Source organism: Rhinoraja longicauda, chromosome 18 (assembly GCF_053455715.1).
Source record: "Rhinoraja longicauda isolate Sanriku21f chromosome 18, sRhiLon1.1, whole genome shotgun sequence".
Lineage (NCBI taxonomy): Eukaryota > Metazoa > Chordata > Chondrichthyes > Rajiformes > Arhynchobatidae > Rhinoraja > Rhinoraja longicauda.
The window spans coordinates 28,534,076-28,559,788 of NC_135970.1; the positions used below are offsets into that span (position 1 = coordinate 28,534,076).

General features: G+C 44.9%; 1 protein-coding gene across 1 annotated transcript in view; it reads right to left on the minus strand.

Annotated features, from left to right (window-relative positions):
* abcc8 (ATP-binding cassette, sub-family C (CFTR/MRP), member 8) overlaps positions 1 to 25,713 on the minus strand; it is a 105,164-nt gene that overhangs the window by 69,352 nt on the left and 10,099 nt on the right. The window contains exons 4-9 of the mRNA XM_078415408.1: positions 22,750 to 22,916; positions 20,869 to 21,111; positions 18,629 to 18,817; positions 15,559 to 15,723; positions 15,269 to 15,424; positions 194 to 328 (exon numbers count right to left, since the gene is read on the minus strand). Coding sequence (XP_078271534.1) covers positions 194 to 328; positions 15,269 to 15,424; positions 15,559 to 15,723; positions 18,629 to 18,817; positions 20,869 to 21,111; positions 22,750 to 22,916 — 1,055 coding nt within the window. The remainder of the gene's footprint in view (positions 1 to 193; positions 329 to 15,268; positions 15,425 to 15,558; positions 15,724 to 18,628; positions 18,818 to 20,868; positions 21,112 to 22,749; positions 22,917 to 25,713) is intronic.

Genomic DNA, 25,713 nt, shown 5'->3' on the forward strand with positions numbered 1-25,713 from the left:
GATTAATTTGTGTGCTCATATGCACTCGACCCATTAACAACAGAGACAATATAACTTTGGGAGCAAGTCTCTTGATTTCTTCCACCTGATTGGGAAGCGTAGAATATGTGTGCATTCTATTAATTCCAATGAACAGTCTGGGATTGGTTAATGATTACCACAGAGTTATTTATTGTTGTGAAGTGACACTCACCAATGTGCTTTTCTGGGCCTGAGAAAATTTGGTTGCTACAAAATACTGCACTGGGGCCAACAACATAATCACTGTCGCTCCAATTAAGGCACTGATTCCGAGGAGGTAATAAAGAAGAAGTACTCCGACAATAATCTGTAATGCAAAACAAAAGAATCATTTACACTGGGGTCAAAACAATTCTGCAATGCAACAACAGTACAGGTCCACCACTGATGTCCCGGCAACTGATAGTCCGGCACCTCCTTTAATCCGGACAAAGTTCTGAGAGCGTTGTAAGTGGCGCGGGCTCTTTCGGGACATGTGCCTCCATGCTGAAATAGTTAATTGTTTACTTCTTTTGTTAATTCTTTATTTAAGTTCCGAGCAGCCCATGGCTCTTTAGAGATACGGTAGGGGTTTAATGTGAGGGTCAGAGGTGTATTGTTGAATTATTATTACGTCAACCTCTGTTGGTCCGACAAAATGGATAATCCGGAAAGGCTCTCGAACCAAGGGTACACGAAAATCAGTTGTGAACCTGTAGGATTAAAAATAAAATGTATTTTTGATCAATTTTTGTGAAAACGTGACTTCATTTTTACCAGAATAACATGGATTAATACAATCACTTTCAAATAAAAATATGGCTTTGTTGGACTTTATCTTGCACTAAATGTTATTCCCTTTATCATGTATCTGTACACTGTGGATGGTTCGATTGTAATCATGTATAGTCTTTCCGCTGACTGGTAAGCACGCAACAAAAAGCTTCACGTGTAACAATAAACTAAACTCAACTAAACATAACTAGGACACAAAGTGTTGGAGTAACTCAAGGGGCCAGGCCTGACCTGCTGAGTTACTCCAGCACTTTGTGCCCTTTCGTGTAAACCAGCATCTGCAGTTCCTTGTGTCTACCAAAAAAATAAGTTATTTCATCCCAGAACATAGAACACAGAACAGTGGCGCGGCAGTAGAGTTGCTGCCTTACAGCGAATGCAGCGCCGGAAACTCAGGTTCGATCCTGACTACGGGCGCCGTCTGTACGGAGTTCGTACGTTCTCCCCGTGACCTGCGTGGGTTTTCTCCGAGATCTTCGGTTTCCTCCCACACTCCAAAGACGTACCGGTATGTTGGTTAATTGACTGGGTAAATGTAAAAATTGTCCCTAGTGTGTGTAGGATAGAGTTAGTATGTGGGAATCGCTGGGCGGCGTGGACTCGGTGGGCCGAAGGGCCTGTTTCCTTGCTGTATCTCTAAAAAAAAAACAAAAAAAACAGTACAGCACAGGAACAGGCCCTTTGGCCCACAATGTCTGTGCTGAACACGATGCCAAGACCAACTCTTATCTGCCTGTGCATGATCCATTTTCCTCCATTCCCTGCATATCCATGTGCCGATGCAAAAACCTCTCAAACACTACTATCGTATCTGCCTCCACCACCATCCCTGGCAGTATGTTACAGGCATTCATCACCTTCTGTGTGAAAAACATGCCATGCGGATCTCCTTTAAATTTTTACCCCCTCTGACCTTAAAGTTATGGCCTCTAGTATTTGATGTTTCCATCCTTGGAAAAAAGGTTCTGACTGTCTACCTTATCTATGCCCCACATAATTTGATATACTTCTATCAGCTCTCCCCTCAATCTCTATCGCTTCAGAGAAAACAATCCAAGTCTGTCCAACCTCTCCCCGTAGCTAATATCTCCCTCATCCACGCAACATTCTAATAAACGTCTTTTGTACCTTTTCTAAGCCTCCACATCCTTCCTGTAATGGGGCGACCAGATCTGTACGCAAAACTCCAAATGCAGCCTGACCAAAGTCCTATAAAACTGCTTCATGACCTCCTGCCTCTTATACTCAATCTACCTGCGCTGCCACTTTCAGGGAGTTATGGACTTGGACTCAAAGATCCCTCTGTATATCTTGCACCCATCAGTGCCATTTCCAACAAGGGGCCACAGTTTAAGCATAAGGGGTAGGCCATTTAGAACTGAGATGAGGAAAAACTTTTTCAGTCAGAGAGTTGTGAATCTGTGGAATTCTCTGCCTCAGAAGGCAGTGGAGGCCAATTCTCTGAATGCATTCAAGAGAGAGCTAGATAGAGCTCTTAAGGATAGTGGAGTCAGGGGGTATGGGGAGAAGTCAGGAACGGGGTACTGATTGAGAATGATCAGCCATGATCACATTGAATGGCGGTGCTGGCTCGAAGGGCCGAATGGCCTCCTCCTGCACCTATTGTCTATTGTCTATTATAATTATTAATGAAAGGACGTGAAAATAGTTTCATTACAAGGATAGAACGCCAAGCCGAAATAATTAATTTTGGAATCTTGAGAAATATATCTAGGTACTTATAATGAAAACTGATATGTTGACAGAAAAAAACTACATGTCACCTATTGATAAAGTGGTTCCATCCTGTTCACATTTGCTTGGTGCCGTTTGCAGACTCACCCACATTTGTCATATTGGTGGTTTTAACTGAAAAATTAAATGAAGGGATCCCAGCTGGTAACTTTGATGTGGCAAATAGAGCTAAGATGGCTTATTCCTCTGGTTCTTCTGTGACTGGTCAGGTTAAGTTCATCTTCATAGGTTTAGTTTAGAGATACAGCATATAAACAAACCCTTTGGCCCACCGAGTCCACGCTGACCATCAATCACCCATTCACACTAGTTCTATGCTATCCAACCTTTTTCCTCCACTCCCTATATGTTAGCGTTCATATTTACAAACCTGTTCATAAGTTCATTAGTTCTCAGTGCAGAATTAGACCATTCAGCCCATCAAGTCCACTCCGCCATTCAATCATGGCTGGTCTATCTTTCCCTCTCAACCCTATTCTCCTGCCTTTTAACCCATAAACCTTGACACCCATACTAATCAAGGATCTGTCAATCTCTGCCTTAAAAATACCCAATGACTTGGCTGCCATGGCCGTTTGTGGCAATGAATTCCACAGATTCACCACCTTCTGACTAAGAAGTAGAACCAAGTAGAAGGTCTGAAGAAAGGATCTGCACTCGAAACGTCACCGATCCATGTTCTCCAGAAATGCTGCCCGACCCGCTGAGTTACTCTAGCACTTTGTGTCTTTCTGTGGTTATTCTGGCTGGTGTGAGGTGATTTCACCTGCTCTCTCCCTCCACCCCAACGATGTTGAAGATTCAACGGTACTAATGTCAATTAACTCCATGGAAAGGGTGGGGAGATGCTCTCATCTGGCAACTATCACTTTCATTTGGCACCTGTCATGTAGATATTACTTCTCAGTTATCAGCCCGCGTGCGAATCAGGTCCAAATCTTGCTGTGTGTATGGACTGACAACCTTGTTATTTGCGAATGGAACCGCGCGGCCGCGGGACACCATTCTGCTTTAGTTAAACATTTTGTTCAAGATGGCCGCGCCGTTGTGTTTCGCTGCCTGTGCAGCACTTTGGTCAACGTGGGTTGTTTTTAAATGTGCTATACAAATAAAATTGACTTGACTTGACTTGACCCACTACAACCACGAGCAAACATCCTCACGTCTGTCTTTAAAGAGCATACAATATCGAATAGATGAGGATCCATTTATAGAACTGACTTTTAACTTTCTGTCCAACAATCTGCCTATAAAATATGTCCCCATCTGTCATTTACCATTCTTTGGCCTAAAGACACAACGTCATACAACATGAAAACAGGCCCTTTGGCCCAACTTGCCAACACCGACTAACATACCCCATCCACACTAGTCCCACCTGCCTGTTTTTGGCCCATATCCCACTAAACCTATCTTATCCATGTACCTGTCTAAATGTTTCATAAACGCTGAGATAGTACCTGCCCCAATGACCTCCTCTGGCAGGTTGTTCCATCCACACATCATCCTTTGTGTAAAAAGAATTACCCCTCAGGTTCTCATTAAATCTTTCCCCCCTCACCTTTAACCTATGTCCTCTGGTTCTTGATTCCCCTATGCTGGGCAAAAAGACTGCGTTACCCAATCTATTTCTCTCTTTCCTGCCCCCTCCACTCTTTCAGCTCCCCCCCCCCCCCCCCCCCCCCCATCCACCTCCTCCCCACGGCACAGTGGCGCAGCGGTAGAGTTGCTGCCTTACAGCGAAAGCAGCTCCGGAGACCCGGGTTCAATCCTGACTAGGGGTGCTGTCTGTACGGAGTTTGTACGTTCTCCCCGTGACCTGCGTGGGTTTACTCCGAGATCTTCGGTTTCCTCCCACACTCAAAGACGTGCAGGTTTGTGGGTTAATTGGCTTGGTAAATGTAAAAATTGTTCCTAGTGGGTATAAGATAGCGTTAAGGGCTTGTCCCACTTAGGCGATTTTAAGGCGATTGCCAGTGGCTAGGCTGTCGCCGACAGTTCGCCGAGGTGTCGCGGGCATGATCGTGAGGAGTCTTCCAAGAATCGTAGTGGATCTCAGCGCATCGCTGAGAAATCAACCGGAGTGAAATTTCTCGGCGACAGCTGGCTTATCGCCAGGTATCATTGCTTATTGCGGGCGCTGTCGCATGCTGTCCCCAGGTTTGATAGGTTGTCTTAGATGCATGCAGAGGCACATAATATTAAATTAAATAAAGTCAGGACATTTGACAGGTAGATTGGAGGCGACAGTTTGACGGTCAGGTAAGCGTGGGAATTTTCGCGATGTTTATGGCCATCAGCGATTACATTTAAAGTAGGCTCCCAACCAAGATATGCAACCCAGAAACCAGATATGCATCTCCTGTACATTTTCAAAGAATGCTCACACACTTTTCACAAAAATCCACTTAACCACATTTTAAATTAAATTTCTTAATATTGCTATTAGTAAACTGGAAGTCAATCCAGTTTATGCCTTGTTACCGTGAAGCTTGGTTTTCAGGTAACCCGGGTAGATGTTATATTTCAAAACTCTCAAGTACTTACCGACTTGTCAGTGATTTCAGCGAAAATTAGGACGCCGGAGAAGCATTGACAGCGTGGGAATTTTGCGATGTTTCCGAAGATGGTGTAATCTCGACCTGATTCGGCATTGTCGTGGTCATTGTCGTCGGGTAAAAGAAAATTTCGATGGTCTGCTACAACTTTGACAGTCGCCGGCAGTCGCCTAAAAAATCGCCTAAGTGGGACAGGCCCTTTAATGTGTGGGGATCGCTGGTCAGCGCGGACCCATTGGGCTGAAGGGCCTGTTTCCACGCTGTATCTCTAAACTCTAAACCACTACAATCAGCCTAAAGAAGGGTCCCGACCAGAAATGTAGCCTATCCATGTTCTCCAGAGTTGCTACCTGATGCATTGTTACTCCAGTAATTGTGTCCTTTTTTGTAAACCATCATCCACAGTTCCTTGTTTGTACACAGCGCAGTACAGCAGAGGAACAGGCCCTTCGGCCCACAATGTCCATGCCGTACATATGCCAAGTTAAACTAATCTCCTCTGTCCGCACTTGATCCATATCCCTCCATTCCCTACAAATCCACTGCAAATAAATGGGAAGACACTGGTGAATCAGCTTAATTAGATGAGTCACGGGCGCTATGCTGAGGGTCTCCTGTAGCAATGACTCGGGGTTGAGATGATCAGCCTCCAGTAACAGGCAGCAGTGGAGTTGCTGCCTTACAGCACCAGAGACCTGGTTCGATCCTGACCTTGTACTCTGTCTGTACGGAGTTTGTACGGACTTCCTGGGGCCGTGTGTGTTTTTCTCCGGATGCTCCGGTTTCCTCCCGCATCTCAAAGACCTACAGGTTTGTAGGTTGGATTGCTTCTGTAAATTGCCCCTAGTGTGTAGGATACGGGTGATCGATGGTCGGCACGGACTCGGTGGGCCAAATGGCCTGCTTCCATGCTGTGTAGGAAAATAACTGCAGATGCTGGTACAAATCGAAGGTATCACAAAATGCTGGAGAAACTCAGCAGGTCAGGCAGCATCTAGGAGCGAGAGAATGGGTGACGTTTCGGGTCGAGACCCTTCTTCAAACTGAAGAAGGGTCTCGACCTGAAACGTCACCCATTCCCTCTCTCCTAGATGCTGCCTGACCTGCTGAGTTACTCCAGCATTTTGTGATACCTGTTTCCACGCTGTATCTCTAAACTAAACTAAACAATAATTTTCCTTCACCATATGATTGCAGGTGGTGGAGAACTAAATCCTGGGAACTTGGATTTCACTCGGAGTTCCTGGATTCCAAACCTGGCTCCCAACTGCTTCTGGAACTCAACAGTTTTGCCCAGGATTGGATCAAAGTTGAGAGGCCAATGATTGTCGGGGATCAATCTGAAGGCAAATGGGACTAGCCCAATTCGCTGACTTGGTCGGCGTGGACAAGGTGGACCAAAGGTCCCGTTTCCATGCTGTACAGCTCTAGGTTTCTATAACTAAGATAACTACTGCCAGCAGGGTTATTGTACTTTTTTTTAACTACCTCCTCTTGTAGCTTGTTCCATGTACTCATCGCCCGCTCTATGAAAAGGTTGCCCCTCAGACTCTTCTATAATCTTTTCTGTCTCAACTTAAATCTGTGTCCTTCAGTTGTTGAATCCCCTACCCTAGGAAAAAGACAGTGCATTCCCCTCATTATTTAATACACCTCTACAAGATCAACCCTCAGCCTCCAGTGCTACAAGGAATAGCCTGCCCAACCTCCCCCGACAGCTCAGGTCCACGAGTCCTGGCAACATCCTTGTAAATCTTTTCATCACCTTTCCTACAGCAGGATGACCAACACTGAACACAATATTAGTGAAAATAACTTTTTAATGCCTGCTGAGCTGAATTTTCTTTCGGTAGGTCTGAACAGAAAGACTTAGTAGAAAGCAGAGGCCAAAACTCTTAATATTCTTTATTCGGTTTGCAAAATGCGACACTATGTAGAGGCGAGCTGTAGAGACAAATTGGACTTGTACTCAATTGTTGTTAGCTTGGATAAGTGGAAGTATATCACTGAGGGAGTCAGATAGCTTACAAACAGGCCCATCTCCCCTTGTATCAGGAATAGTACAGAGACGCCATCTTGTACATCTCTACTAATCCCTCTTTTCAACACATGATCCACAGCATGAAGCCAAGTTCTATTTATCATAGACTTGTTGGCCTTAAGAAATATCAAACCTGCACATCATGTTCAGAGAACAGCTTTTTCTCTTCTGCCACCAAAATGGTCCTTCCATAAGTGAGGGTACAGTTCAGATTCTCGAACCTACCTCATTGTGGACATTGGAAACCTTCTCTGGAACTGTTACGCTGCAATGCTGAGAAACAATATTCTGCACTGTTTCGTTTTGCTCCACCTGTTGTACTTGAATTTGGTTTGATTGTATTCAAGCATAGCATTAACTGATTTAGTTTAGTTTAGTTTTAGAGATACAACGCAATAACAGGCCCTTCGGTCCACCGAGTCCACCCGACCAGCGATTGCCCCATACACTAGCACTATCCTCGTGCACACACTAGGGACAATTTATAATGCTCACCGAAGCCAATTAACCTACAAAGTCGCGTGCCTTTGGAATGTTGGAGGAAACCGGAGCTCCCGGAGAAAACCCACACGGTCACAGGGAGAATCCACTTTATTATAGGAACGAGAACATACAAACTCCGTACAAACAGCACCCGCAGTCAGGATCGAACCCGGGCCTCTGGTGCTGCAAAGCAGCAACTCCTCCCCGCGCCACGGCATCACTGCCAACCTTGATCGGTTAGCACGCAAAAGCTATTCACTGTACCTCAGTACACGCGACAACAATAAACGTAAACCTCCTGATAAGCAGAAGCATTGACAACATCAGCAGCCAGACTGGCGTTGAATGTTTAAATACGCTGACGATATTCGCAGCTTAAGCACAGCACAAAGTGCGGCAGGTTAGCTGATTTACCGGCAAGATTGCAAACTCTCATTGTGAACAGCACAGCAACAAAATGACTGCGTTCAGTTTGCAGACAGCTCAGAATGACATGGGCATGAGGTGCTTCAACCAACAAAATATATTAAATCTTTATTTCTGGGTGGCACTAAAGAGGACTAACTTTAACTTAGAGCCACCGTAGAAAATCATAGAGTCATACAGCATGGAAACAGGCCCTTCATACCAACTTCATGCCAACCAAGATGCCCCATCTAGGTTAATCTCACTTGCCTGCGTTTGGCCTCTGATCCTTTCCTATCCATGGGAAATGACTTTTAAATGTTGTTGTAGTATCTGGTTCAACTACCTCCAAATGACTTTTAAATGTTGTTGTAGTATCTGGTTCAACTACCTCCTCTGGCAGCTCATTCCATATACCCACCACCCTCTGTCTGAAAAAGCTGCTACTCAGTTTCCCAATAAATCGTTCCCATCTCACATTAAACCTATGCCCCCTGGTTCTTGATTCCCTTACTCTGGGTAAAAGACTGTGTGCATTCACTCTATCCATCCCCACCTCATGTGGCCAATAAAGCTTTAACCAGCCATCATGAAGGTTAGGGTGAGGATTAGGGTTTCACCAAGTCGAACATTCTTTCCTTTGACTTGTGGAGCGAGCCACGAATTGCCCTTCCTCTTCTACCCAGCTCCTCCACTGCTGAGCGTTAAAATCCACCCTCCCATGCCAAATGTGAAAACGAGATAAAGTTTCACAACAGCTGCTTGGCATGGAATGTCAATTAAAAGGAATCTGCTGATACTGAGTTGAGTTGAGACACTTTATTATAGGAACGTGGTCTTCATCAGCTGTCGTGAGCAGGATGATTGTTTGACTGCAAGAAAACATATACCTGCAGCATTGCTTTAGCCAGCAGAAGTTCAACTATGTGAGAACTTTCCCGACACTGCTTCCAGCAATTGCCAGTACTTGCGACGATGTTGCTTGGTAAGTATCCTTTCCACACTTTAAAGTGGTTGTTATCTTTAGCATTTAAGCTGCACCTCTTAACTGTTTTGATAACATACTGCAACGCAAGGCTTCAAACTCTTCACAAATAGTGTCAGGGTTTATTTTTATCAACCAATCATTCACATCTAATCCTCAGGATGCCTCAGAAATTAGGCATGGACGTAATTAGCTGTTTACCCAGGATAAGGGAATCAAGAACCAGAGGGCACAGGTTTAAGATCAGAGGGGGGAAAGATTTAATAGAAACCCGAGGGGCAACCTTTTCACACAGTGGGTGGTGGGTCTATGGAACGAGCTGCCAGAGGAGGTAGTTGAGGCAGGTTAACAACATTTAAAAAACACTTGAACAGGTACATGGATAGGACATTAAGGATGGATATGGGCCAAATGTGGGCAGGTGGGACTAGTGTAGATGGGTCATGTTGGTTGGTGTGGACAAGTTGGGCCAAAAGGTCTATTTTCTGTGCTGTATGTCTCTCTCATGATATGACATAGGTTTAAGGTGAGAAGGGAAAGATGTCATAGAAACATAGAAAATAGGTGCAAGAGTAAGCCATTCGGCCCTTCGAGCCTGGACCGCCATTCAATATGATCATGGCTGATCATCCAACTCAGTATCCCATACCTGCCTTCTCTCCATACCCCCTGATTCCTTTAGCCACAAGGGCCACATCTAACTCCCTCTTAAATATAGCCAACGAACTGGCCTCAACTACCTTCTGTGGCAGAGAATTCCACAGATTCACCACTCTCTGTGTGAATTTTTTTTCTTCTCATCTCGGTCCTAAAAGACTTCCCCCTTAATCCTTAAACTGTGACCCCTTGTTCTGGACTTCCCCAACATCGGGAACAATCTTCCTGCATCTAGCCTGTCCAACCCCTTAAGAATTTTGTAAGTTTCTATAAACCTGAGGGACAACTTTTTTCCACAAAGGGGGTGGGTATATGGAAGGAGCTGTCAGAGGAGGTAGTTGGGGCAGGTACTACAACACAACTTAGAATACACTTGGACAAATACATGTACAGGTATAAGAAATGTTTAGAGGGAAATGGGGCAAATGCCGGCAGGTGGGACGAGTGTAGATAGGGCATGTTGGTCCTTTTTTTCCAGAGATGCTGCCTTAACCTGCCGAGTTACTCCAGCACTTTGTGTCTATCTTCGATGGATGGGGAATGTTGGTTGGCATGGGCAAGATAGGCTGAAGGGCCTGTTTCCATGATGTATGACTCTATAATTAGCCTCATGGATGAGAATGAATGCGCTGGCAGTTACACAGTTCAAATAAACATAGCTAAAGTTAAAAGTGGCCACACAAACAGGTACTTAAGGGGCGGCATGCACAGCTTTAGCCTTTTGCCCTGATGGATACCAGCCACCCACGGGTTGTGTACAGTAGCTACAGGCCAGACTGAGGAGTACAAATGCATGTTGCTTATCAGTTTCCAGAATGGTCTGGTGTTGGAATTCTGGCACCAATTTACAGATTCTTTCCTGGGCCTTTGTAATCTCTGAAGTGCCTGTTGCACTGGAGTGACTATTAAATGTCACACGCTGCCTCTCATCCGGGGTGGAGCTCATATCTCAAACACTTCCAATCACATGCTATCAGAAAATAAATACTGGCATGTCCTGTTACCCCACAAGGCTTAGGAAGTTCGGCATGTCCCTAACAACTCTCACCAACTTCTACAGCTGTTATATCAGGATGCATCATCGCAAGGTTTGGGAACAGCTCCATCCAAGCCCGCAAGAAATTGCAGAGAATTGTGGACGTAACCCAGACCGTCGCACAAACCAACCAGCTCAGTTTGAGGACGGGTTTCGACCTGAAACACCACCTATAAGGAAGCATGCAGGTACAGCAGGCAGTGAAGAAAGCCAATGGAATGTTGGCCTTCATAACAAGAGGAGTTGAGTATAGGAGCAAAGAGGTCCTTCTGCAGTTGTACAGGGCCCTAGTGAGACCTAGGCTTGTATACACTGGAATTTAGAAGGATGAGAGGAGATCTTATCGAAACGTATAAGATTATTAAGGGGTTGGACACGTTAGAGGCAGGAAACATGTTCCCAATGTTGGGGGAGTCCAGAACCAGGGGCCACAGTTTAAGAATAAGGGGTAGGCCATTTAGAACTGAGATGAGGAAAAACTTTTTCAGTCAGAGAGTTGTGAATCTGTGGAATTCTCTGCCTCAGAAGGCAGTGGAGGCCAATTCTCTGAATGCATTCAAGAGAGATCTAGATAGAGCTCTTAAGGATAGCGGAGTCAGGGGGTATGGGGAGAAGGCAGGAACGGGGTACTGATTGAGAATGATCAGCCATGATCACATTGAATGGCGGTGCTGGCTCGAAGGGCAGAATGGCCTCCTCCTGCACCTATTGTCTATTGTCTATTCCTTTTCTCCAGAGATGCTGCTTGACCCGCCGAGTTACTCCAACATTTTGTGTCTCCCTTCCATTGACCACATCTACACTTCACGCTGCCTCGGCACGGCTATCAGCATAATCAAGGATGTGTCTCGCCCTCTTCTCCGCTCTCCCATCAGACAAGAGGTACAGAAGTGTGGAATTGCACACCTCCAGTTTCAGGGACAGTTTCTTCTCAACTGTTTCCAGGCAACTGAACCATCCTATCAACAACCTGAAAGTTGTCCTCATCAGCCTCCTCATCATTGGAGACACACAGACTATCTTTAATTTGATTTTACTGGACATTATCTTGCACTCTTTATCTGTATACTGTGAACGACTCAATTGTAATCATGTACTGACTTTCCGCTAGCTGGTTAGCACAAAAAAGCTTCCCACTGTTCCTTGGTACACATGACAATAATAAACTAAACTAAACCAGCAAATCTTATCGAAATATAAAAGTCTAAAAGGAGATTAGAAATGACTGTTTGAAGGGGGCTATATATAGTATAAGAAAATAACTGCAGATGCTGGTACAAATCGAAGGTATTTATTCACAAAATGCTGGAGTAACTCAGCAGGTCAGGCAGCATCTCAGGAGAGAAGGAATGGGTGACGTTTCGGGTCGAGACCCTTCTTCAGACTGATGTCAGGGGGGCGGGACAAAGGAAGGATATAGGTGGAGACAGGAAGATAGAGGGAGATCTGGGAAGGGGGAGGGGAAGGGAGGGACAGTGGAACTATCTAGGAAGGGGGCTGGGAGAGCCACTGCCTCACAGCGCCAGAGACCCGGGTAAGACTACAGGTGATGTCTGTGTGTGTAATTTTCGCGTTCTCCCCATGATGGCGTGGGTTTCCTCTGGGTGCTCAGGTTTCCTGCTACATCCCAAAGACGAGCGGGTTTGTAGGTTAATTGGGCCTCTGTAAGAACCTAATGCCCCTGCTGTGTGTAAAGAGTGGATGGGGAAGTGGGATAACATGGAACTAGTGTGAACGGGTGACCGGCGTGGACTCCACACAGACAACACACAAGGTCATGCTCGATTCCCAAATGTAAAATGTCTTCTACTTTATCAATAAATTGGAGACACGTCAGGCAGGAGGCTTTATATTTGGAAAATTACTTATGTCCTTGAAGATTTGAAGTTGAAGAACATACGATGAAGATGGAGATCATGTGTAATAGATGAAGCCATGGTGCCAACACCAGTGAACATCATGCATTTGTTTTAGTCATAGCCACTACCTTCAAGTAATCCTGCAGGAATACAAATGAATGCCAAGCTTTCATTCTGATTTCAATCCCCCTATTATAAAAACATGGCCAGAACACAAATAGTGAGTAGAATATGGACCACTACAGCACAGGAACAGGCCCTTCGGCCCACAATGTCCATGCAGAACATGATGCCAGGTTAAACTAATCTCATCTGCCTGTACAGGATCCATATCCCGCCATTATCTGCACTTCAATGTGTCTATCTAAAAGTCGCTTAAAAGCCTCTTAAATGCATCGCCATTGTTGTTAAAGTGACAATCTGTGTTTGGAGACACAGAATGGAAACAGGCCTTTCGGCCCACTGAGTCAGCACTGACCAACGATCCCTGCACATTAACACTATCCTACACACACTGGGGACAATTCTACATTTACACCAAGCCAATTAACCTACAAACCTGTATGTCTTTGGAGTGTGGAAGGATCCGAAGATCTCGTTGAAAACCCACGCAGGTCATGGGGACTGTATAGACAGCAACCGTAGTCAGGATCGCTGGTGCTGCAAGGCAGCAGCTCTATCGCTACGCCATCGTGCCGCCACCCGTGCTTAGAGTTAAATGGATGCAATTAGAAGGCAGTGGAGGCCAAGTCTCTGAATGCTCAAGAGAGAGCTAGATAGAGCTCTTAAGGATAGCGGAGTCAGGGGGTATGGGGAGAAGGCAGGAACAGGGTACTGATTGAGAATGATCAGCCATGACCACATTGAATGGTGGTGCTGGCTCGAAGGGCCAAATGGCCTACACCTGCACCTATTGTCTATTATTTATTGCTTATTGTGACTTTAATTGAGATTGGAAAAATTATTGTTTGTAAAATAACAAAAAAAGGAGAAACTAATAGTATTGTGATGCTTTTGGTCCCCAACTTAAATCAAGGTCGGAGAGAAAACATGAACATTAATCAGTTTTGTAAAACACAAAGTCCTGGTGGAACTCAGTGGGTCAGGCAGCGTCTGTGGAGGGAACGGACAGGGGCCGTTTGGGGCCGGGCCCCGTTTTCAGTCTGGCGGAGTGGTGATGTGGGAAGGAAACTGTGAAGGAGAGGTGAGGGCGGGGCAAAGCCTGGCAAGTAATACAAAGCAAACCTTCTTTGTTTGTTAGTTTTGTGTCCGATTCAAGTTCTTTTGATGTTGAGAAGGTATAACATATTTGGGTTTATTTTTGAGTGGAAACTACTGCACTACAACAAACTCACCTGTGACCTGCTGTTCCATGCAGAAGCCCCCGAGATGTCCTCCTAACAGGCTACCTGTCTGTACACAGTTTCTTCATTCTCCCTGTGACCACGTGGGTATTTTTACGGGTGCTCTGGTTTCCTCCCACACTCCAAAGGTATGCAGGTTTGTAGGTTAATCGACTTCAGTTAAGATGATAAATTGTACCTAATGTGTCGGATAGTGCGAGTGCAGGAGTGGTCAGCGTGGACTCGGTGGGCCGAAGGGCCTGTTTCCGCACTGTATCTCTCAACTAAACTAGCCTAAAATATTAGTCATGTGACTTAACTACATTTGCTCTACAGTCAAAGGACCAATATTCAGTGTAAACAATTTTCAATAAGGAAATTCCAGTTTATTTTGTAACAGAGAATTTATGCCCTGTAGTGGACCCTTCCTGGTGTTATGAAGGAAAGACGCTGGAAGGGTTGTGGAACAAAAGTAACATCTTCAAATATTTAATATATTCAAAGTGCAACACATTCACATTTTTAATATTTGGCATATTTAAATTTCTACCAAATCATTTTAGAATTATAGTCATACAGATCGGGAACAGGCTTTTCTGCTCAACTTGGTTGGCGTGTACGAGTTGGGCCGAAGAACCTGTTTCCGTACCGTATGACTCTGAAATGATTTGGTAGGAATGTGAATACGTTAAAGTAATGCAGCTAAGACTCAGTTTCCAGGAGGCAATAAATGGTGAACATTGCCTGGCCCATCACGGGTACTGACCTCCCCACCATCGAAGGGATCTACAAGAGTCACTGCCTCAAAAAGACAGCCAGCAACATCAGGGAACCACACCACCCTCTCATTTCACTCCTGCCATCAGGGAGAAGGTGCAGGAGCCTGGTTCAGGAGCAGCTTCTCCCCTACAACCATCAGGCTATTAAACACCACAACCTACAAATAAGCTCTGAACCACATAGATTTGGGGGCACTATTTTTGTCTTTGCACTACAACTGTTTGTCAGAAAAAATATATAAAAAGACAATCATATAAAGACAAATGTATATATACACACACACACACACATATATATATATATATATATTATATATGTATATACTCAACTTCCTTTTAATCAGTTCCCTATCTGTCTGTCTGACTCTCTCTCTCTCTGTCTGTCTATCTATCTATCCCATCTATTCTATTTATTTACATATGCTCCAAATAAGAATTTCATGGTTCTGTTTTGGGACAAATGACAATAAAACACACTTGATTTTTGACTCTCCTGACTTGTCAGTTCATCGGTCTGAAAGTCACCACTACAGTTACGGTGACTTTGCTTCAGTGGTTTATCATCAAGTTACCTGCACAGGCATGGCCCAGAGATTGGGGGAGAGAAAGAAGAACCACATCAGCTGGTTGGTGTCGATGGCGACGAGGTTACAGATCTGTCCCACGGTCATCTCCCCCATGGACATGTTGGATGTGGACAATCGGAGGATCTTATTGTAGATCTTGGTCTAGGAGAGAAAAATTAAGAAGTGAGAAACTGTAATGAAAATCTTTCATCGGAAGTATTCAGTTAAATTTACACCATGTATCTCTAAAGTCTAAAGACTATGACTCTGGAACTAAACATACAAAGCTCCGGTACCTCAATTGCTCCTCGTAGGTTGATTCCAGTTTCTATGGCAACGTAGTAAGATGCCTGCAGAAATGTCCTTTGCAAAAGGAGAGCGAGGAATAATAGAACTGCGATCACATAGGCGTTGGCCAAAAACTCCTGTGAGGAGATGAAGTAGACTCCCAACATTTTGAACTGTGGAGACCAAGAGTGCTCTGTAAGTTCCAATAGCAATGTATTTTACAAGCTATAATTTCTCGACAACATTTACAAAACACCATTGAATGAGAGACACAATATGCTTGAGGACCTCAATGGGACAGGCAGCATCTCTGGATAGAAGGAATGGGTGACGTTTCTGGTTGGTACCCTTCTTAAGACTCATTGTTATATATTATGGCAATGTTTAGTGCTGCTATGTTAATCAAATACTGTGGTTAATGTGTAAAACGGAGTGTGCAAAGATTATATCAGGAAAGCAAACCCAGTTTATCAAGGATGTGGTTAAATGAAAACAAAGACAGTTTAATTTAAGAAAATAACTGCAGATGCTGGTACAAATCGATTTATTCACAAAATGCTGGAGTAACTCAGCAGGTCAGGCAGCATCTCGGGAGAGAAGGAATGAGTGACGTTTCGGGTCGAGACCCTTCTTCAGTCTTCTTCAGTCATATAAAATTCTTAAGGGGTTGGAGAGGCTAGATGCGGGAAGATTGTTCCCGATGTTGGGGGAGTCCAGAACCAGGGGTCACAGCTTAAGGATAAGGGGGAAGTCTTTTAGGACCGAGATGAGAAAACATTTCTTCACACAGAGAGTGGTGAGTCTGTGGAATTCTCTGCCGCAGAAGGTAGTTGAGGCCAGTTCATTGGCTATATTTAAGAGGGGGTTAGATGTGGCCCTTTTTGCTAGAGGGATCAGGGGGTATGGAGAGAAGGCAGGTACAGGCTACTGAGCTGAATGATCAGCCATGATCATATTGAATGGCGGTGCAGGCTCGAAGGGCCGAATGGCCTACTCCTGCACCTATTTTCTATGTTTCTATGTTTCTATGAAGAAGGGTCTCGACCCGAAACGTCACCCATTCCTTCTCTCCCGAGATGCTGCCTGACCTGCTGAGTTACTCCAGCATTTTGTGAATAAATCGACAGTTTAATTTACATTGATAAAGTCTAAGAAGGGACCTGACCCTAAATGTTACCTATCCATTCCTTCATGGATAGAACATAGAACAGTACAACACAGGAACAGTCCCTTCTGCCCACAATGTCCGTGCCGAACATGATGCCAAGGTAAACTAATCTCCTCTGCCTGCATTGATCCATATCCCTTCACTCCCTGCATATCCATGTGCTTATCTAAAACCCTATTGAACAACGCTATCGTATCTGCCTCTGCCTCCACTCCTGGCAGTGCGTTCCAGGCACCCATAGCCCTCTTTGTAAAAAAAAAACTTGCCCCGTACATCTCCTTTAAACTTTTCCCCCCTCACAATAATGCTTTGGCCTCTCGTCTTTGACATTTCCACCATGGACAATATACTGTTTGGAGCAATACATTCACAGAGTGTCGAAACAGGCCCTTCGTCCCAATATATCACTGACCAATATGCTCCATCTAAATTGGTCCCATTTGGCCGAATTTAGCTCATATCCCTTTAAATGCTGCCTGATCTGCTGAGTTGTGAGCACTTTTTGTTTTACTCAAGATTCCAGCATGTACAGTTTCAGTATCTGTACACTGTGGTTAACGTAATTATGTATAGTCTTTTTGGTGACATGGCGGCATGCAACATAAAGATTTTTACTGTACCTCGGTACAGGTGACAATAAACCAAACTAAACTAAACTAAATTAAACTGAACCAAACTTATGTCTCAAGGATAATTTGTGGTTGCTTGGAATAGTCCTCATTAAAATAAACCAGCTAGGACAGGATACGTAAAAGGGAATGTGTGACACTCAATCCATTCCATTTCTGAAGTATGAGTGATAGGTCTTGTGCACTGTTAGATGCCCTCCCAAGGAATAAATACATGGGGATTATTAATAGATGACCAAAATTACAACTTACAGGAGGGCAGAGCTTCAAGGAGAAAGGAGCAAAGTTTAAAAGACACATGTGGAGCAAATGTTTCTACACGAAGGCCGACGGAGGAGTGGAATCCGCTGCCAGCAATGTTGTTGAAAGCAGACTTGATAGGCGTTGAAGAAGCTTTTAGATCAGCACACAGATATGCAGGGAATGGAGGGACATGGATCATGTGCAGACAGAGGAGATTAGTTCAATTTAGCATCATGTTTGGCACAGACGTGACGGGCCGAAGTGCCTGTTCCTGTGATGTACTGTTCTATGTTCACATGGCATCAGACACACTGGCAACTATTTCAATTTTCAAGAGTGTAGATTTGTTTTCTGGAATAACTTTTAACTTAGAAGTTCATTGTTTATATTGTTTTCATCTTTACCAATCAACCTGACGTTTAGATTAGTTGTAGAAGGGCCAGTATCTGTACTCTATGACGCTATGATTTCATTTGGCCCATATCTCTCTAAACCTTACCTATCCATGTACCTGCCCATGTGTCTGGATGACGCAATGGCGCAGTGGTAGAGTTGCCGCCTCACGGCACCTGAGATCTGGGTTCGATCCTGACTATGGATGCTGCCTACCTCAATGGATATCATTGGACTATCTTTGATCGGACTTTGCTGGCTTTACCTGGCACTAAACGTAATTCCCTTATCATGTTTCTATACATTGCAAAATGGCTGGATTGTAATCATGTATTGTATTTCCGCTGACTGGCTAGCACGCAACAAAAGCTTTTCACTGTACATAAACTAAACTGAAACTGTTTGTACGCTCTCTCTGTGACCACGTGGGTTTTCTCCGGATGCTCCGGTTTCCTCCCACACTCCAAAGACATGTGGGTTTTGTAGGTTAATTGGCTTCTGTAAATTGTCCCTTGTGTGTAGGATAGAACTAGTGTACGGGTGACCGGTGGTCGGCGCGGACTCGGTGGGCCGAAGGGCCTGATTCCACGCTGTATCAGTAAACTAAACTAAACTAAGATGCCGGACGTATATGTTGTTTCCTACCTGTGGGCGGAAGGTTTTATGTTCTTCGCTGAGGTGGTGCACGATCCCAGAGATGCAGAGAGGCCCGGCAAAGCCCAGCAGGTCGGCCAAGATGCGAAAGGTGCTGCTGAGAATGATGGGGCGACCGAAGGCCTGGCGTAACACCCGCCAGATCATCTTTGTATCCTGCAGCCCGACCAGAGCCTTCTTCTGCAACAGGGAGCAGAACGCATTTAGCTGAGCATCTGCAGTAAATACACACAGTCACGGAGTCCTACAGCACGGAAACAGGCCCTTTGGCCCAACTCGTCCATGCCCACCATAATGCCCCTTCTACATTAGTCCCACCTGCCTGCGTTTGGCCCACACCCCTCGAAACATTTCCTATCTATGTACCTGTCCAAATATCTTTTAAATATTGTGGTGCAATCCATAATTAGAAGTCGAAATAGGGGAAAGAACAGAGACAATACAAGTGGAGTGCAGCACATGTTTGCTGTCACAGGGTTGGTACAATGGCACAGCTGGTAGAACCACTGGCTCACAGTGCCAGACACCCGGGATCGAACCTGATCTTGGGTGCTGTCTGTGTGTGGAGTTCGTACATTCTCCCTGTGACCGCGTGGTTTTCCCCCAGGTGCTCTGGTTTCCTGCGACCAAGATGAGCCGATCCACGTCCCACTTGCCCACATTTGGTCCGTATCCCCCTAAACCTTTCCTATCCATTAGTTCTGTTGATCAACATCAAATAATTGGATTTAGTGGAGCACAGTGGTGCAGCGGTAGAGTTGCTGCCTTACAGAGCCGGTTCGATCCTGACTACGGGTGCTGTCTGTCTACGGAGTTTGTACGTTCGCCCTATGACCGTGTGGGTTTTCTCCAGGTCCTCTGGTTTCCTCCCACACTCCAAAGACGAATAGGTTTGCAGTTTAATTGGCTTCTGTGAATTGTAAATTGTCCCTGGTGTGCAGGATAGCGGTTGTGTGTGGATGGTTGCTGGCTGGCATGGACTCAGTGGGCCAAAGGGCCTGTTTCCACGCTGTATCCCTAAACTAAACTAAAACTAAACTGGTTGATTATCAATTATTCACCTTGTGATTCTCTTCACGAATGTCTGCATTAGTAAAAGACACAATATCACTACTGAGGTTGGCAGCCTTGCAGGTCAGAGAACTGCCCGTTTTCTGCCATTTTATGATCTGTTTTTGTCTTGGTTTCCATATCTCCTTTATTCCACTTAACGTCAGAACAATTACAAAAGCAAATGGTAATGGTAGCAAAGGTCAGATTTGGAGAGAATGAATCATTCACCATCTTATGCTGCAAATTACACTGAATTGTTGAGGGGAAGACAGCCTATAATTTATATGATGAAGAAAATATGCTTCCCCTCCATCAAATCCAGATTTCTAAAATAACAAGGTAAAGTTACAGCTCAGCTCATTGAGATCACTAATATTTTCATCTGATCATTGATTCATTGGATGCTCTACATCCAGTGGAATGGGCAGTTCGATGTGCCAGCTCTTGATCATGAGACCATAAGACATAGGAAGTGAATTAGGCCATTCGACCCATCGATTCTGCTCTGCCATTCGGTCATGGCTGATCTATTTTTCTCACTCTCAACCCCCATTCTCCTGCCTTCTTCCCATAATCTTTGACCTGCTTAATAATCACGAACCTATCAATCTCCGCTTTAAAATTACCCAATGACTTGGCCTTCACCACCGTCTGTGGAAATGAATTCCACGGATTCACCACCCTCTGGCTAAAGAAATTCCTCTTCATCCCCATTCTTTCCTGTCCATGTACCTGTTCACCTGCCCTCGTTTGGTATCCTCTGGTCCTTGATTCCCCATCTCTGGGGAAAAGACAGTGTGCACGCACTCTATCTATTGAGTAGTTGCTCTTTGGTTTGTCAACAAAACCTGAAACACAGCTGTGTTCTAGCTGTTATCAGGCAACTGCACCATCCTACCAACAACTAAAGAGCAGTTCTGAGCTCCTATCTACTTCTTTGGAGACCCTTGGACTATCTTTGATCGGACTTTACTGGACTTTATATTGCACTAAACGTTATTCACGTTATTTCCCTTTATCATGTCGCTGTACACTCTGGACATTGTGATCATATATTGTCTTTCAGCTGACTGGCTAGCACACAACAAAAGCTTCTCACAGCACCTCGGTGCACATGACAATTAAACTCTAAAAACACAGAAAATGGCACTAAACAATTGCAAATATGAGAAGACTACCTTTTGTGCTTCATATGCATCCTTCAGGAATCCGTAGTTGGTTATTGCTCTCATGGCAAAGGGCAGCTTGCCAATGGCTTTGAGGTCAATAGGTCTCTTATGTGCCGTCGTTATGAACGTGTTCATCCACGAATAGGTACATTTGGACAGGAGGTTCACGAATGGTTGCAAGAATCTGACTCCCAAATCCTGCAGGTCTTCTGGAGGTTTCACCCCTCTTGAGTGTTTGTAGAAAACGTATCGCTAGGACAGGAAAAATCTTGCACGAGTCAGTGAATGAACCAACGGCGAGGTTGAATGTTTATAATATATATTCTTATTATCAAATATTCAGAATCACTCATTCACTTCCTGTAAAACAGCATAAAATCAATGAAAGCTACCGAATAGTGAAAGGCCGAATAGTGAAAGAATAGCAAATAGTGAATAGGGCGTCACAATGGTGCAGTGGTTGAGTTGCTGCCTTACAGCGCTTTCGGCTCCAGAGACCCGGGTTCGATCCCAACTACGGGTGCTACCTGAATGGAGTTTGTATGCTCTCCCCATGACCACATGTGTTTTCTCCGGGATCTTTGGTTTCCTCCCACACTCTAAAGACGTACAGGTCTGTAGCTTAATTGGTTTGGTGTAAGTGTAAAATTTTCCTGAGCGTGTGTAGAATAGTGTTAATATGCGGGGATCAATGGTCAGCATGGACTCGGTGGGCCGAAGGGCCTGTTTCCGCGTTGTATCTCTAAGCTGAACTAAGCCTGGATAGAGTGGACGTGGGGAGGATGTTTCCACGGGTGGGAGAGTCCAGGACCAGAGGACACAGGATAGACGTAATGATAGAACACAAGGTCATTTGAGCCAGATTGCCATTAAACGAGATCATGACAGTTCCAATTCCCTGCCTCAATGTCCTTGGCAAACCTTGCAAACTATTTATTTTGTCTTGATAAACAATTGCGTAGATGGGGCATATTGGCTGGTGTGGGAGGTTGGGTCAAAGGGCCTGTTTCCATGCTGTATGACTCTACGACTATTTTTTGTCTTGATAAACAATAGGCATGACTTGTCTCACTTCAAGTAGGGTCCACTGGATATAATATCCACATTGCGTGCCAGAAGACTTATCATGTCAGCAGGCACGACTTTCACCAGATGAAGCGAGCTGCTGATGCCCAGTGTCAGTTTGAAGAGTTTATTTATCTCTGCGGCAATAATAATAGGTGCTGACTGTATGACAGGCAAGATAATGACATAAATATCTCTCGATGACTTATATCACAATCATGATTGTATCCCTATAACTCTTCCGATGTAGCAGTGACGGTACAGCAGTCAGTACAATGGAGGCACAAAGAATCGTCGGTTGTCGTTTACAGGAAAAGACACAAAGTGCTGGAGTAACTCAGCAGGTCAGGCAGCATCCCTGGAGAATGTGGATAGGTGACATTTTAGGCCAGGATCCTTCTTAGAACATCGAACATAGAACAGTATACAGGGCGGCACAGTACTGTTTAGGTTTCACAGTGTCAGAAACCCGGGTTCAATCCTGACTACGGGTTCTGTCTGAACGGAGTTAGTACGTTCTCCCCGTGACCTGCGTGGGTTTTCTCTGGGATCTCCTGTTTCCTCCCACACTCCAAAGACGTACAGGTTTGTTGGTTATTTGGCTTGGTAGAATTGTAAATTGTCCCTGGTGTGCAGGATGGTGTTAGTGCGCGGGGATCGCTGGTCGGCACGGGCTCGATGGGCCGAAGGGCCTATTTCCGGGCTGTATCTCTAAACTAAACTCTTCCTGCAGCTAATACTCTCTAATCCGGGCAGCATCCCTCTTCTGCAGCCTCATTTACTATTGGGAAAGGTGGACGAAGGAAAGAGTGGCCCCTGCCTTACCCGCACTCTGATGACATTGCACTCCACAGCCAGTAGCATGCCGTACAATATTGCCAGCAAGGCAGCGATGCAGAACCGCAGTTGGCTCAGCCCAATCCCATGTTCGCAAAACTTGGCAAATTTTATCGTCTTCGTAACAAAGGCTAATGTCCAGTAGATCAGCAAAGCTGCAAAACAAATGTACGCATTCCTGTTACCATCTACAACAAAGTTGTCCTTCCACAATGGCAGCAACTGACACGACACAGACAGTGAGATTAATTACCTGGGGAAAGCAGAGGCTGACCAGTAGCCCTTCGCGCATCTAACATTGCTTTCTTACCTCTGTGTTAGAGTCACAGAGTCAGACAGCATGGACTTGCCCACGCCGACTAACATGCCCCATCTACACTCGTCCCACCTGCCTACGCTTGGCCCAAATCCCTCTAAACCTGTCCTATCCATGTACCTGTCCATTTATTCACAAAATGCTGGAGTAACTCAGCAGGTCAGGCAGCATCTCGGGAGAGAAGGAATGGGTGACGTTTCGGGTCGAGACCCTTCTTCAGACTGATGTCAGGGGGGCGGGACAAAGGAAGGATACAGGTGGAGACAGGAAGATTCAAGATGTGGTCGTAGAGTAGGAGGGCAGGAGAAATCACAGAGGGGGAGCAGTGAGAGAGCATGTTGCAAGAGAGCAGTGAGAGAGCATGTACCTGACCAAATGTTTTTTAAACATTGTGATAGTACCTGCCTCCACCACCTCCCCCGGCAAAATGTGTAGGAAGGAACTGCAGTGGCTGATTTACACCATAGATACAAAATTCTCAGCGGGCCAGGCAGCATCTCTGAAGGAAAAGAATAGGAATCCGTATATCCCTTTGTTATCACAGGAATAGGTAGGAGGGTAGACAGTCAGAACCTATTTCCCAGAATGGGAAAAGCAAATACTAGAACGTTTAGCCTTAAGGTAAAAGGGGAAAAGTTGAAAGGAGATGTGCGGGGCATGGTTTTTTTACACAGAGGGTGGTGGGTGCCTGGAACACACTGCCAGGGGTGGTGGTGGAGGCAGATACGATAGTGGTGTTTAAGAGATGGGCAAGTTTCAAATGACAGAATGGGCAATGAAGTTAGTCGTCACAGAGGCTCCATACTGCGATAGGTGGAGGCTACCAGGCAGGAGGAAGTGAGCTGGTTTTGGAAGGGAGGGATAGAAACATTAAAAATAGGTGCAGGAGTAGGCCGTTCGGCCCTTCGCGCCATTCAATATGATCATGGCTGATCATCCAAAATCAGTACCCCATTCCGGCTTTTTCCCCATATCCCTTGATTCCCTTGGCCCTAAGAGCTAAATCTAACTCTCTCTTGGATGGTGTCGAACCATAAGAGTTGTACTGTCTGGGTAGGAAGAGACAATCAGGCAGCTGAGACTCTGATTTATCAGGTCTCAAGAAATTGCAGGTGCTGGCTTACAATAAAAGGTGCAGAGTGTTGGAGTAACTCAGCGGGTCAGGCAGCATCCCCGGAGAACATGGATAGGTGATGTTTCGGGTCAGGATCCTTTAGAGTCACCTGTTCCTGTTCTCCAGAGATGTCCTCTGCCCTGCTGAGTTACTCCAGCACTGTCTTTTTTCGCCTGGATTTATCTGATGGGATCATGAGCGATAGTCATGCTGCTTTTAGACATACTGAGGAAAGATTTGTAAAGTGTCGCTCAGTGACTACAAGGATTTACTTTGTGGGCAGTTCAGTGAGGAAGTTAAAGAACAGTTTTATAATCATCATGGGTACATTTGTTACCAATGCAGATTAGGGAGAAAGGTGCAGTAGATGCTGTTTCTTACATTTTGGCAACTTCACTATTCACTACCTCATTCCGTATTAATGCGGGATAACAAACATTGCCTTCCTTTGTACCTAGAACTGTGCAGCACTTGAACAGGCCCTATGACCCACAATATCCGTGTCGAACATGATGCCAAGTGAAACTAATCTTCTCTGCCTGCCCGTGATCCACATCCTTCCATTCCCTACATATCCATGTGACTATCTAAAAGCCTGTTAAATGCCACTACCATATCTGCCTTCACCACCACTTCCCCCAGGCAGCATGCTCTAAGCATCAAGCTCCCTCTGGAACTGAAGATGTCAGTTTACCAAAAAAGACACAAAGTGCTGGAGTAGCTTAGCGGGTCAGGGAGAATCTCAGGAGAACATTAATAGGTGATGTTTGGGCTGTAGACTCGTCTTTAGACTGATTATAGGTGGACGGGGAAAGAAAGCTGGAAGAGAGGAGGGTCAGGACAAAGCCGGGCAGGTGATCGGTTGATTTAGGTGGGGGGTGTTGATAGGACGATAGTTGGACAAATGCCAGAGATGAAAATACTGAAGGCGTGAGACAGGTGTGCTCCGGTTTCCTCCCACTATCCAAAGACAGGTTAATTGGCTTTGGTAAAGAATGTAAATTGTCCCTAATAATGTGGGTGGCATGGTGGCATAACGGTAGTGCTACTGCTTTACAGCACCAGAGACCCGGTTCGATCCCGACTACGGGTGCTTTTCAGTAAGGGCTTTGTACATTCTCCCGATGACCTGCTTGGGTTTTTTTCCGGGATCTTCGGTTTCATCCCACACTCCAAAGACAAAAAGATTGATGAATTGTGAATTGTGAACAATTATTTTGTTTAAACAATTATTCTTAGAAATATATAATCAGTTGGTAAATTTCCTTTAATGTGTAGCTCAGTGTAATTGTCATTTGAATGCGTGCACTATTCAACAATTACTATAGATATTCAGTTACTTCAAGTATCCTCCAGGGAGTCATGTGTTGATTTCATTTCCACAACCTCATCTCAATTATCTGCTAGATGGAAGTCTCTCTACTAAACATTGACATAGAGAAATTTGAGTTGTCCTATATATTTGATGTGCGCATTGACTCCTTTACTATGAAAGGAGAAAATCAAAGTTTTTACACATCGA